Raw genomic sequence first — 14051 nt, 5'->3', positions numbered from 1 at the left:
TGCAATTGCCTTTAAATGTATTTAATTTGGCTAGGGAAAACTCTGAATTTTGTCCAGTTCTCGTTTGTACTTTATGTCATTTCTTTAATGTGTCATTGCGCTTTAAATGGACAAAAACAGCATCGCACACAAGAAACTATTTCAGAAGAAGTTTTAATTTGACATGAGATGACGTTTGGGCAGAGCGCTTTTGACCAGCAGAGGGCACTGTCACATAGCAAAAAGACCAATTCGTCAAATACACAACTTTATTGAAACGGAAGTAGCAGACTGCGATATTAAAGCGGAAGTCAACCCAATAAGACAAAACTTATTGCCTAATCTAAACTTGGCTCTGTGTTTTTCAAACGTTGATCCACCAAGTATTTTTCTAAAAAAAAAAAAAAACATTAGCATTTACTCGCTAACCGAGTTGCCATTTTGGTCTCCAGTCGCAAGAATATGACGTCATCGGTCTCTAATTACCAGCCAGGTGTAATTGCCCGGCCAGGTTTTTGGGTGCATTAACGAGAATGAGAAATGTTCAGGGAAAAGTTGTTGTTTTTTTCCAGATTGAAAATGCTTCGAAAATTCCACAAAGGCGGAATAAAACGGCAAAGCGTTTTCATTTGATTGAAGCTGGCCACTCTGTGGACAACAATGACTTCTAAGCACAGAGCTGAATGTCAAACAAAGTGAGTGAGACAATGTTCGGCGTTGAGGGACCGAAATAAGGTAGTGATGTCATTCAAGTTCTTTCTATCAGGCTAATATTTATTTAATGACTGAATACTCAATAATGGATGTTTATTTAGATAAGCATTGATATTTAGTAAATATTATTTAGCACTGAAATACCGAATGGAGAACCAGTGAGCGCACCATTGGTTTGCAGGTGAGACCAGAAGGAACGCGAAAAGCAATTAGTGACGTACAAATGTTTATTATTATTATTATTTTTTGTCCACAAATGATCCTCTATATTTGACAGTGAACGCATGCTTTTTGTTTACCATACAAAACATAAGGATGGGCTGTGCGTGACGGAATCAGTATTTGTGTTGTGCAGCGGACTTTGTTCATCTGTACAATCAAACCGGGAGAACGACCAGGTATGTGCGTCTGTGCATCCGTTAAATCAAATAGCGGGAAAGGACTCCATCACCTGGCAGATTTGAGCGAACACTTGGTCAGGTGACTTCTCGGCATCAATCTGCAAAATCAAAAGTTACAAATGTGCTCAAACATTCGTGCATTAGGTGTCTTGGAGTAAAAAATATGTGGTCATAAAAAAGAAAAAAATGAGATGTTTGCACTTTCCACGATGCACTGACCGTGTGCAGCAGCTTTTTTTCTTCGTAGTGTTCCACCACCGGCTCGGCGTCGGCCCAGAAGCTGTCCTTCCTCCAGCACGGGGCACCGTCTTTGAGCGTCGGCGACACCGTGGCCGAAGTGGAACTCCGGCGTCTCTGCAGACGACTGGTGAGAGTTTGGGTGGAGCAGCTGAGCAGGAGCACTGCGGTGGGCTCGCCCATCTGACACATACATTTGTTAACTTCCCCTTTGTCCTCAAACCATAGAAGAAGACGGCTGATGCGGAACCACCTTGGCCTCGTACGCTTGAGCCTGTCTCAGGTCTACGGGGAAGCCGCATAGCACCACGCCCCTTGTCTGACGTCGAGTTGCCGCCGCCGCTGCTGCTCCGACGGCCTCGCACAGCACATCCATGGTAATGTCCTATATGAGTATGTCAAGCAATCACGTTCTGGTTTGAGAGGTAGACACCAAATACCAGGCTGGAGAAGAAGTTAACAGCCTGTCGCCACGGGCCCTCGGTGGTTCCGACAACGCCGTGCAAATGAATCTGGGAGTAGTACTCGGTCGGCGTCAGAGATATACGCAAGACAAATGTTTTGATGGCATTTTTCTCGCTTCAATTTGCACGTGCGCATGTGGCCACGCAAGATGGTCGCCGGTGGCGTCATTTCTCGCCACTGCTATGATTCAGCTTCAAACAAAATCGAACGACCTGCTCATTTTACATTGACTAACCAATCTTTGACATTTTTTTTTCAATCTGGTAAATACTGTGGAGGTGATGAAACGCCTCGGGCTGTCATGTTGGCTTCTCTGTGACATTTGACTTCAAAAGTCACTTGCCTTGCACAGGCACCATTCGACACCTTTGAACGTGAGACAGTGTGTTTGTGCATGTACGTGTGTGTGTGTGTGTGTGTGTGTGTGTTCAGTCAAAAGTGGATCAAAAAGAGCTTACTGCTGTCATTTGACACATAAAAGTTCACAACCGCCATGCTTCTTAGAATGAGTTGACCTATAGATGCATTTAGCACCTGTGCCTTCAATGCGTCCCAAATCATTTGACTCTGTTTTATGAATCAGCTTTTCGGTGCAAACTGTCGCGGTAGACCAGCGTCCTCCCGCTTTGGTGTCCGGCAGGGAAACCGGTAACAATGGCTAGCTAGGGTTGCGGTCACTGACCTCCGGCAGGGGCTCTCCTCTCTGCAGGACGTCCCGTAGGTGGCGCCCCCTGTCGCCTGGAGTCTGCATTTCGCTGCAAAGCAGGTCGGCCATTGCCACGCGACGCAGGCCCAGTTTGTCCTCCATGCGCTCGCATTGTGCGCGCTTGCCTGAGCCCGCAGCGCCTACAGGCCCAAATATAGTAGCAATAAATATATTTCGATAGATATTATGTAATGAGGTATAGTCATTCATATTGATGAATTATGGGTTAGGTTCAGCAATAGGTGGATTTGATGTCTTCTTTGAGCAGTTCATTAATAAATATTGTATTATAATTTTAGTGTGAAATCAACAATCCAAAATGAAATGCATTTAGTTTGTTAGTCATGAATGAGCAATTATCGTGCATTTCCTGACTGTGCTGTACATAATTAAAAGTAGACTTAAAAGCACAATCCAGCTCAAAACTGATTATGAAATAACGAGGTCATTAGATTGTGCAGGTGCATCGAATGTATTGTGTGTGTGTGTGTGTGTGTGTGTGTATGGCAAATCATTTCCTTTGCACGTCTGCGTGTCAGGATGCAGTTATCGTATGATCATTATCACCATGGCGATAATAATGATGATGATGTGAGTTGTAGTAGTGGTAGATAAACATTGTCATTATGGCTACACGGTTTCTACACCGTCCAATAAGCCATCCACAGGCAGATTTTTCTTTTTTTTTTTTTCTCTTTCTTTCCCCGATTCCGTGTGGATTTGATGGGTTGCCATAACGACAACGGTGCTGGCAGAGAGGAGCAAAGTCACAGCTTAAACCTTCTTGCATTCTTCCTGTTAGTTTGTTTTTGACTTCCAAACTGCAACTTGGCCCACTCAGCTGAACAAAAAACATTTGGATGTGATAGTCAAATACTTCTTTTGTCTAGTTTGTATGTATCTTTTTGAAGATTCACTATTGTTTTAATGCAACATTACTATGAGGATGTTTATGTATTTATCTCAAAGTTCACTTTTCTTTTGGTTCCTTTGGGATCCATTTAAGATTTTTAAATTCAAATTTCTTTTGAATTAATGTCTAGTTATGATAATGTTTAGTTTTATTACACTTTTAAAATTAAAATTCCATATTTTCTTATAAGAAATATTTTAGATTTTTAACATATGACAACTATAATTTAGTTACCATTTCGATTTCATTTTCATATCAAGTATTTAGTTTGAATTCTAATAGAATTAAATTTGATTAAATGTGGAGGCTAAAATGTATGAGGACTAATACAAACAGCCTTGACTCTCATTTTGGGTTGGAATTCAGGTCCGACTAATGAGCTTTGCTGGTCCATGTCGCGCGCGCGCGTGTGTGTGTGTGTGTGTGCATTTGTGTGTGCGCGTACCCATCAAAAAGATGACCTTAGGCTTTTTTGGCAGTGTGCAAAAACCTGTCAGAGAAAATGAGAGCAAGGTTCACTTTAGCATGGACACACATGCGCACGCACACTCAGGTATCTGCTCAAGGGGTGTCGTGTCATGTTTCCAAAATGATGTGCACGAGATCCATCCAAAGTGTTTTAGATGTTTTCAAAACCATGCACATTTTGTCACTTGTGTTAGATGTTAATGAAAAGATGATCCTTGGCTTTACAAAATACGCACTAGGATAATTACCGTAATTTTCGGACTATAAGTCGCACCGGAGTATACGTCGCACCAGCCATAAAATGCCCAAAAAAGTGAAAAAAAACTTATGTATATAAGTTGCTCCTGAGTATAAGTCGCCCCCCCCCCACCCAAACTATGAAAAAAAACGCGACTTATAGTCCGAAAATTACGGTAGACCAAATTTAGCAAAGCGTACGTACATTCATTATTTCATTGACTGTTCTGTTTACAGTTATCAAATGAAAACTCTTCAAAGTGTCGTGTTAGACAAACATCAACGTTGAGTGATTGAAGGTGGTGACAGAGGTGAATACTTACTTTCTTCGCTTTCTTTGGCATATCCGAGCTCTTCTTCCTCTTCATCCTAAATATATGCACACACAAAATTGACTTGTCAGAATAGAGAGGAATAAAATGATTGTGTGTTTTTTTTGCAGTATAATCACAATCATATTTAAATCTATTTCGTGTGAAGAAGAGAATTTTTAAAATGATTTAAGCAGTTTGTTTTCGGACTTAAGTACATTTACTTTTTGTTGTTTGCTTGAAGAACATTTGGAGCTTTACAATTTTGAAATAAGTGATTCTCTGATTTCTGTTTTGCTTTTCTTCTGGCTCTTAGACAAGCGCCTGCAAGATAAACATCGCCTCCGTGTTTCATCTCACCTCCTACTACCAATGAAGAAAAAACAGTGAGCAAATGTGTGAAAAGTGAGCGCAAAAACATTGCTGTGCTAATTTTCTGCACCTCCCCCCGTCCTCCTGATGTTGATTCATTGTTTATTTAACAGATGCTCCAAGTTGTTTACGCTGCTTCTGACTGCACACTGGAAAGCTACTGTGCAAATGAGACCGAATCTGGCACGTAAGGTTCAATTAGCATTTCGAAAAAGTCTTCACTCCCTTTATTGGTGCATCGTTCACCCAAGACTACATTGTCTTTGATATTCATGTTCATTGATATTATGTAAGGTGCCAAATGGTCATCCAAATGGACTTTGCTGCTCACCTCATCAGTCTTTCCAGCAAAGTGGCCCATGTTGCATTCAGGCAGCATACTGAGATCCAGCTCACTTGGAACTGCGGGTGACAAAACATACAACTATGTATGACTTGATTCAATTGGGATGCCTTGACAACTTCTCGTCCTCCGTCTGCAAGGACCTGCTGACATTTCCCATGGCGACGTCACCACATTCAAGCCGTCCCCCCCCCCGCCCGCCGCTCGGATGACACATCGCCATCCCCCTCATCTTATTCGTCGTCATCGGCACCCAGCTGCCATTCCACAAGTAAGTGAAAATAATTGGAGCTGGTTTTCTGCTTATGCAAAGACTGATTGGGGATCATCTGAAAGCAAATCATTCTCCGGCAGTATATTGGAATTGCTACCAAGTGACCATGCCATTTGAAAGAACTGGAAATGAGCTTTAAATGTCACTTTGGGGCAATTATAGTCATATGGTTGGATATTTGCAACTGGAAGAATTTGCATAATGCGATAACAGGTCGAAAAAAATGGATAGCTTCTGTCATCTGACGAGATGGGCTCCGCTGCAATTTCGATTGAAATGACGTTCCGATTTTTGAGACAAAACACAACTCGTTGTCCTTGCACGACCTTGTCGACAAAAGGACGGACAGAACTGCGAAATGCGGCATACATCAATGAGAATGCCTCACGCAAGCAACGGCACGTAGCCGCCGTCTGACCTAAATGATTGTGCGCTGCTCACAAAGCTTAGCTAGCGCTGCAATGCCGGTTGCCGTGACAACAAGTGCCGTAACCAGGGAGTGGGAGGGAGATATGTTTTCTTTTTATTTTTTTACTCTTATCTCATCTTTGGTTCCTGATAAACTCACTACAGATGTAACAAGAAAGAATATAGTAGGAAGAGACTTCAAGGCCAATTCACTCTTCCGATGACACGTGCTGAATGACTAGTAAAGATGGGAAACGTATGAAACCCATCGTCTCCACACGTCAAAACATAAAAGCCATCATTTTAGCGCAGGTCCAGAATAGGGAGCCTGTATGCTGATGAGCGCGCAAGTTGACACTTGATGTGATCTTCTAGCGTTTCCCTCCCTGGCGGAATGGAGTCAAAACGCCGCGTGCTATGGGGGAAGGAGGGACGAAAGATTTTCTCAGTCTGTTAGCCTGTCACGAAAGCAGCTCCTCTCCCTGGATGGACCCAACTCACTCAAACGTAGTGGCCAGAAATGCACACTGGAACACCGGAGCTGAGACGTTTGGACAACGAGGCAAACGTTACTAAGCCCCAGGCCAGCGTGCTGCATGGAGTTGTTGAGCTGAAAATAGCATGTGAGACTACCTGCGGCGGCGGCGTCCTCTGACGGGAAGAGCTTGTTATCTAAAGTTGCGCTGATGTCACAGAACACCTCCTCTTCATCACGAGCCGCGTCCAGCTGAGAGGAGAGAAGTTTGGTTAGTCAAAATGTTCCACGGAGCAACTATGACCTTTTCACGTCAGCGAGCTCCCAAATCATGGGTGGAGAAATTTCGTGTGACAATAATGGAAGAATTTCCAAAATGCATATTCTAAATGTACTCGGTTGTGTATTTTCACTCTTGGCAGAGGATGGACCCAATGTATGTATACGTACAAATAGAAAAAAGGGCTGGTCCCCTTATTGTTAAATCGGCAATTGGATAAGAAGCGAGGTGGCCGACAGTCACGCCGAAGCTGGCCTGTTTAAGGATGCAATTAACAAGGACCCTACTAATGATCTGCCCATTAGTCGTTAGCGTGTGTGCACTTGGCACTATTCATGAGGACACTTCCAAGAACCCCAAGCTAATGTTACACAATACAATCATTTCAAACAAATATGACATATGATATCTTGCAAAAGGATGTCTTTAATAGATTATAGATACAGAAAATGAATGAAATTGTTTCGTGACAACGCTGATAACTCAAGACATTTCTCCAATCATCTTTTCCCACTGATCAGTTGCAGCCAAAAGCCACCAAGACTGTACAAATTCTTTGGATTGCCTTCACCTAAGCCTAGCCTAGTCCTAACGGATCGAATCTCGTGTGTCCCCTTCCGTATGGCGTGCGTTACCGTGACGATGAGGCCCCGCTCCTGGAAGTACTTGACCAAGGGGATGGTGTTTTGCTTAAAGTTGGTCAAACGCCGGTCGATGGCTTTTGGGTTGTCGTCGGGGCGACCCTGTTGCTCGGCCCGCCGCTGCAGGCGCTCCTTCAAGCGGTGGGTGGTGCACGCCAGGAACACCACCACGTCGGGAGAGCAGATCTGCCAGCAGAGAGGCAACGTCGATGACAATCTTGCCGTTTGCGCTCGATTAATATTCCATCCAAAATAGAAATCTCGCTTTTGTTTCCAGACGCCAATTTGCACGACGCTTGCACCAAAGGAGTCGAGTTCCAGGAGCGTCTCGGCGCCTATCAAGTGAGGAAATTCAACAACCACCTAAATGTCTGGTCATCTGCCCGTTTCTGATTTCTACCTAATACTCTCCCAACAGTGACTTTGGCCACCCGTGACCTGACAGCAGGCGGTCGGTCAAACTACGTAAATGGAAGCGCCATCGTGTCAAAGCCAAAGAGGTAAGCAGAGCTGCGGTGTTACCGCACTCTGTTTCTATGAACGGCAACAGGTTGATTACGTTACATTACACAAAGGATTGGCAGTTTTGATTGTGCCGCTTGTCACTATACGTCGCTGGCATCGATAGGGAAGAAACAACGGAAGGGTATTGGATGTAAGGGGGGAGCTGATTGGATGGGGCGACGGAGCGGCACGCTGGGGTAAATGTCGAGAATGAACGTCGGAGTCACAAAGACGTCTCCTAGCAACTGTTTATTTCAGCTGGGAGAGTCCAAAAAAGAAAAGGCAATCTGAGAACTGATTGCAGACCTGAATGATCTGCTCGCGCCATCCCTTCCTTTTGTTTCCCTTCTGGTCCTCGTGGTGGTGGCTCGTGAGGCAATTGGGCTTGATTTCGGACGAGCGTCTGGTCTGGTCTGGTCGTCAGCCAATCACAACCGCAACGAACTACCTAAGCACGCAATTTACTACGCTCATGTTTGGTCATTATGACGGATGCCGTATGAATCTAAATGATGAAAGGTGTCAATGTCACACTGAAATAGAGCTGGCCTGCCAGTGGCTGACATGTCATTGAGGTGCCGCCGCTAAACGGTAAGAGCCTTCAAATGCAACAAAGCTCCGCTTCTCAATGGCTGTAATTGTTCAGATGCCCGAGCACACACTTCTGGATCAGCAGCTCAAAGAAATGTTGTCGTTAATGTTAGCTTTGATGTTAGCTTAGCCTGTAAGTTGACCTGCTGGGTAATTGAGGCTTGCATCTTGTATTTGTCAATTAAACAACAACCATAGATGTGCTCCTTCTGAGCTGTCGGCATGGCCGCCATATATATGAGCGTCTATTGCCAATAGATTGTGTACCCTGAGGAAAAAAAACATATGGTATCCCACGATATTCCAAGCGTTTGACACTCACTTGGTCCTCAAAAGACAAGGCCTGCCCGACGTCTCTCGGGAAGCCATCGATGACGATGCCGGTGGCGTCTGGGATTTTCATGATCTTCTGCTTGATCTCGGTGATAGTGGTCTCCTGCAAAACACAGATGCTGCGCTATTGTTTGACCCGTCCACCATTAGCCAGCCAGACCTTGTCAGCGCCGGCCGGGATGGGATGCATCCCTCGACAGTTCAAATGAATAGTTTGAATAGCCATCATGCACCTTGTCATCATCCAAATATAGCATGTATGTTTGTTTTGCTTTTTCTTGGGCGATATAATGATTCCAAAGGAGGAATAAAGGCCATAAGAGAAGAAAACAGGAAGACATGTCTTTGGCTTCAACTGGCTGGGTCGAATCATGTGATTCGAATGAGTCAAGTCTTCTTTAGTTAACCTTTTCTGGCTGAGTTGAAAGCGCATCAAATATTAATCGTGACGATCCTGGACTCAAGAGAAACGATGACAGCGGCATACTGCCGGCCAATTTCTTTCTTTCTTTCTTTCTTTCTCTATCCCACGCTGTATTCGAGTGGTGCAACATGATGGGTCGGTCGGTGGAGCTCACTCGAGGCCACTGAGTGCCAGCATCCTTTAGCGTCACTTACTTCTTCCTGACTGCAGGAAGGAGGAGGTCAACAAAAGCAGATACACGAGCGCTTCGCTGCTCTAAAAATAACACAGGAGCAAGGCAGGCTCGGGCGCTTTCTCATCAAGAATCCATGGACGCTTTCCAAGCCTTTCAAGTGCTTCACCAGACTCCATAGCATGCACCTAACCTTTTGGATGCCAATCACATTGGACCAAATAACTTGACCCCATTTGCAAGCCGTGCAAACAGTATGTCACTGTGCATCGTGTCATGTAAGAGAAAAATATTAAATCGACATTTTGATGGGGGGGGGTTTGGAGAATTGGAAGAAAAAAAATGAATATTGGGGCTAAAAACAGATGAATATTTGACGTTTGTGGACCAGTACTTTACTGTGAGAGGAAAGCAGTTTGAAATGAGTCATCCGTTTCCGGTTCATATTTGATGCTTGTTTATCGATACTGTCGCACGCGTGAGTTCAAGCCGTAAATCACAAGATTGCTATTTTGACCATCCTCCATATTCGAACCCAGGGTCATTTGGTGATGCGCGTGGATCAATAATGTACTGATAATTTGGTCGGATCCATTGACGTTTGATGCTTGTGTCTTGATGGAGAAAAGAACGATTGCCAAATGGATCAAATCTTCATGCGTTTACTAGCAAAAGCAATGTCCGATAGCCACGAACGACTTGATGGCATGGAATAAGCTGCCAGCATGACCCACTTTGCTGTTTGTTTGACTGCTTCACGCCGAGCCATCTGGCGAACGGCCGGGCGGAGAGGATGGGAAAGAAGGGAGGCGGATTTTGCGAGAGCGCTCGGCGCCGCCGGTCGCGACGTGGGCGGTAGCGCCGAGTGTTTTTTGGCTTGGCACTTTGCCGCATCACCGCTTCATCTGTGTGGACAGCAGCAGCTGCCTCCCCAAAGCAAGCGAGAGAGCGAGCGAGATCATTTCAAATCGCTAGACCTCGGGGTCATCCTAAAAAGTCGACTGTGCAAAAGTCTAGGGAAGGCAAGCTGAATAGTGTTTGATTTGCAACTCACTCAGAGTGCCAACGCCGACATTCAAAACCAAGTGGCCAGTCTGACTTGTTTTCTCGCCGCTAATGAGATGCGTCCGGCTTAGTGAGTCAAACGCCGCTAATGGATGTTGTTCCTGTGTCTTTCTGGGACTACCTGCGGCGCCAGCTCGCCGTTGGTGATGATCTTAGCGATCAGGCTCCACTTCCTGTTGCTAGTGGCGTTGTGGATCATCTTCTTGCGCAGCAGCTCCCCCACCGACACGTACTGAAAGCCGTAACGCTCGGCGATCTTCAGGCACTGTGTTCCCTTGCCGCTTCCGGGACCTCCTAGGGTGGTGGAAAGAAAATGTGTCATCAGCCCAAACTTGCATTAGAGCTTTTCTTTTGCGTTATTCATGCGATACCAGGCTTTGAATTGAACATGAAAGTGAAGATAACAAGGTAGTGGGGAGAGAGCAACAGAGACAGAGAGAAAGAAAGTGTGAAAACATTGTGCGCGTGGGTGGCTGCCTGCCTGCCTGCCTGCCTGCCTGCCTGGCTGGCTGTATTGCAGTGAGACATTATGGCATTATGTGAAGCCTGTCGCGGGTACGAGGCCGCCGCTAATTCGCCGACTGTGTGTGTGTGTGTGTTTGGGGGCTGGTTAAGCAGGTATAGGTGTGAAGTTTCACATTTTTCAAAAGCGTCTTCTTTCTCCCTCGCTCGCTCGCTTCATTTTGACGCCAGGAGGAAGTTCAAAACGATGAGGACGCCTCAAACGTCATCCAGCTATTCCAGTTAATTTATTGTTAATGTGGTGTGGCTGCTCTATGACAAGGTGGGAAACAGGTCACGATAGGAACCATGATGTTGAACTCGCCTTAAAGCCTACGGCACCGCCCCTTAGCAAAGTGGGCCGATGCATGCCGCAAGAAGCTATTTTTAGCTTCTACGCAAAGTAAACAAACGTTCGTTGAACATCAGCTTTCCCCATGCTGACAAACAAGAATTGGGTTGTCATTATTATGGATATTAGATGCCACTTTTTCCTCATCGTAATGTTTCCTGCTTTGACTTGACTACGTTATGGTTACTTCACCACGTGGAAATGAAAATCACCGATAGAAAATCAGCTGAGCGCGGTTCTTGTTTACCTACCGATGACCAGGATAACTTTGGGCCGTGGTCTGGACGGATCAAACACTTCGTACTCCTCGATGAGCTCGGCCGTCTCCGACAGGTCCGAGTCGCTCTCGATGGAGAACTGGCTGATGGGAGGAAGGCGCTCGTAACGTCTGTAGGGGAAATTGGGACTGTCGGGCATCGCTGCCACGCACGCACACACACACACACACACACACACACACACACACACACACACACCTTACTTAGCATGAGTTTGTGTGGGGAAAGATCTTCTTCATGCACGACTCAGCTGTCCATCACGCTTCATATACTGTGGCCTCTGGTGTCAAGCTCACCCACAAAAAACACATGACTGGCCTAATGAGCACATCTGTGATGACAGTTTTATGGTGATGAGCAAATTAAAAGAGCAAAGATCCCATGCATCTTCTAGTTATTATTGCTCATTAATTCCAAGCACAGTAGTCACACAAACCTGCCAGAAACACACATTTGCCTTCTTCCAGGTCGTGTGTGTGTCATAAAAACAAACAGGATTAGCGTCACCATGTCTTTTGACTGTTTTGCATTGTAGCAATAGCTAGAAAAAGCAGACTAATGAACAGGGGGTGCCATTTTTTGATGTTAATAATGAAACCAGTTTACGTATCGTCCACCAAAATGAAATCCAGCACCAAATGCTCATCATATACGGTTGCATTGGCCCTTGGAGGACTCACGCCAGCGTCATGACTGAGTGCCTGTTGAGATTTACAGCCTGTGGGGGATTATATCACAGCACAGATGGGTCCAGACTGGAAGTCAATAAAAGTGGCTTTTGCTCTCTAATCTCAGCAAATCTTGGACTCCGCACAGCAAATAGCATCAACACCACAGATCATGCTCTCTTCATTTGGAGAAGGAAATATGGGCTTGGAAATGTTTTCTTTCTTTTGTCTGGGAATGGCATTCACACTGATATGGTTTTTGTTCTTATTCATATGATCACTCGGGGTGCTTCAAATGTCTTCATTCTTTTCACTTAATACTCATAATATTGGGTTGATCATTTCAGTTTTTCTAGATAATTAATCTTATTTTGTGTCGTGATTCATTAAGTGAATGTTGGGAGACCGTGCCACTTCTTCGTAAAGATGCAAAAAGTGAAATACAACTGAATTGGAATTTTCTTTCGCATACCACTAGAGGGGGCCCTCATACCACTAGTGGTAATAGTCATGTCATAGTAACTCCACTTTGAGAATGACTCATCGAGTTCAACCATATTCCTTTGTCATTTTAGTCCAAAGATTTCACGACGGCCCGGTTCCCTCACCGTTTCTGAGGAGCGAGCGGCGCGACTGGCCACCGTTGAGGGGGGGCAGCGGCTTCTTCTCCTGGCCCACGAACGTGTCCCACCGCACCTTTTCTGGGCCGCCCAACTCCCGGACCTTTTTCAGGCAGCCCTCCAGGTAATCCACTGGGTCATCGGGACGGTAGTACATCAGACCCGTCAGCAGGCTCTAAAGGTAAATATGGAGAGTCAGGCTCTGCAGGTGTGATCAACTTCCTCCAACTCATTGATTTTGTGGCGCGCTTCAATAACAGTTGGCAGTAAATGCCCGTGATCGCTGGCTTGCAGTAGACCATTGCTCATAAGCGAGGCCTCGTTAAGAGCATCCAGGAGGATGAATGGATTTCATTCTCATGATCGTGGATATACAGTAGCATAAGGAAACAAAGAATGAAGGAGGAACACTGAAAAGAAAGCACTACACCTGTGGAAAGAAAATGACATAAAAAGTCATAATGGTTCCAGGATATATTTTTTTTACAAAGAAAAAGCAAGAGCTTTGAATTTTCTAAGACTTGATCAGTTTTACAAGCAGTGAAAATAGGGGTATTCCTATAGAACATTACGTTCAATTAACAAATGAATCCATCCGTACATTCATTAATTTGTCATGAAATAATCAAGTCAAACGATGAACATTGAATGAGAGCAGGATGCATACTTTTTTAAGAGGAACATTGTGTCCAACATATATCTTCCACTTACTGGGATTGTCACTTAAAACAATGATATGGAAGGATGCAGGAAGACGTCTAGACGGCGGCGCCTTCCGCTTGAAGCATTCCCTAAATAATCTCTCGTCTTGGTCCATTTTTGGAAATGCAAGATATTACTGAGAAACGGGAACGTCATCTCCATGTATGGCTCACCTCAAATAGTTGAGGTATCTCCCGCCGTGCCAGATACTCTTTGGCATCGTTGGTGTTCATCTCCTCCGAGATTCTGCAACTTGTTTGCCTTCCGATGGTCTCGTTTTTTCTTGAGTTTTCTTTTCTTGCTCCTCGGCGACTCTCGAAAAGTCACAGCGCCTCAAGCTCAGCGCTCATCGTGGCCGGCCGTGTGCGTGCGTGCGTGCGTGCGTGCGTGCGGGCGGTCGCTCGCTCTCCTCCCGGATTCCTGCAGGCAAAACCACAGCGACACGACATCCTCCTCCTCCTCCTCCTCCTCGCTCTCTCCTGCCCCTGTCTCCATCCTTTCTCTCCGCCTCCTCCCTCATCTTCCTTGCTGATGCAAATGCGAGCCTGACTCTCACCACTATATTCAGTGTACAAATATTGCACGTGACTTTTTTTCCAAATGGGAAAACAAACTAA

At 45.2% G+C, this 14051-nt stretch overlaps 1 protein-coding gene and 1 long non-coding RNA gene across 3 annotated transcripts; one reads left to right on the top strand and one right to left on the bottom strand.

The window, feature by feature from the left end:
- The first annotated feature begins 271 nt into the window (after positions 1-271).
- LOC133166213 (uncharacterized) lies at positions 272-5418 on the top strand. 2 transcript variants are annotated; one of them, XR_009717719.1, is made up of 8 exons: positions 272-714; positions 1342-1461; positions 1560-1708; positions 4358-4431; positions 4748-4836; positions 4917-4990; positions 5098-5211; positions 5287-5418. It is a non-coding gene; the product is annotated as an uncharacterized LOC133166213 (long non-coding RNA). The 2 variants fall into 2 exon arrangements; XR_009717718.1 differs by having other exon boundaries at positions 1049-1461.
- On the bottom strand, positions 903-13741 carry ak5 (adenylate kinase 5). The gene is made up of 14 exons (XM_061296254.1): positions 13608-13741; positions 12721-12907; positions 11418-11585; positions 10435-10607; positions 8642-8755; positions 7219-7410; positions 6462-6555; positions 5135-5205; positions 4444-4489; positions 3861-3905; positions 2479-2642; positions 1585-1716; positions 1314-1514; positions 903-1192 (listed from the first exon to the last, which is right to left on the bottom strand). Exons 1-14 carry the CDS (start codon positions 13665-13667, stop codon positions 1118-1120), a joined length of 1722 nt encoding a protein of 573 aa, XP_061152238.1. The 5' UTR covers positions 13668-13741; the 3' UTR covers positions 903-1117.
- Positions 13742-14051: the final 310 nt, after the last annotated feature.

Source organism: Syngnathus typhle, linkage group LG13 (assembly GCF_033458585.1).
Source record: "Syngnathus typhle isolate RoL2023-S1 ecotype Sweden linkage group LG13, RoL_Styp_1.0, whole genome shotgun sequence".
Classification (NCBI taxonomy): Eukaryota; Metazoa; Chordata; class Actinopteri; order Syngnathiformes; family Syngnathidae; genus Syngnathus; species Syngnathus typhle.
Note: the sequence above shows the minus strand (reverse complement) of the source record. Positions and strands in the feature narration are given on the sequence as shown.

Excerpts from the sequence above, each read along its gene's own strand:
- ak5 (XM_061296254.1), bottom strand. The coding sequence starts at position 13,667 with ATGAACACCAACGATGCCAAAGAGTATCTGGCACGGCGGGAGATACCT. Across the intron at positions 4,490-5,134 it reads TTGCTGGAAAGACTGATGAG|GATGAAGAGGAAGAAGAGCT; the intron begins GTGAGCAGCAAA and ends GCATATATTTAG. Across the intron at positions 1,717-2,478 it reads GAGGAGAGCCCCTGCCGGAG|GACATTACCATGGATGTGCT; the intron begins GTCAGTGACCGC and ends ATACTCATATAG.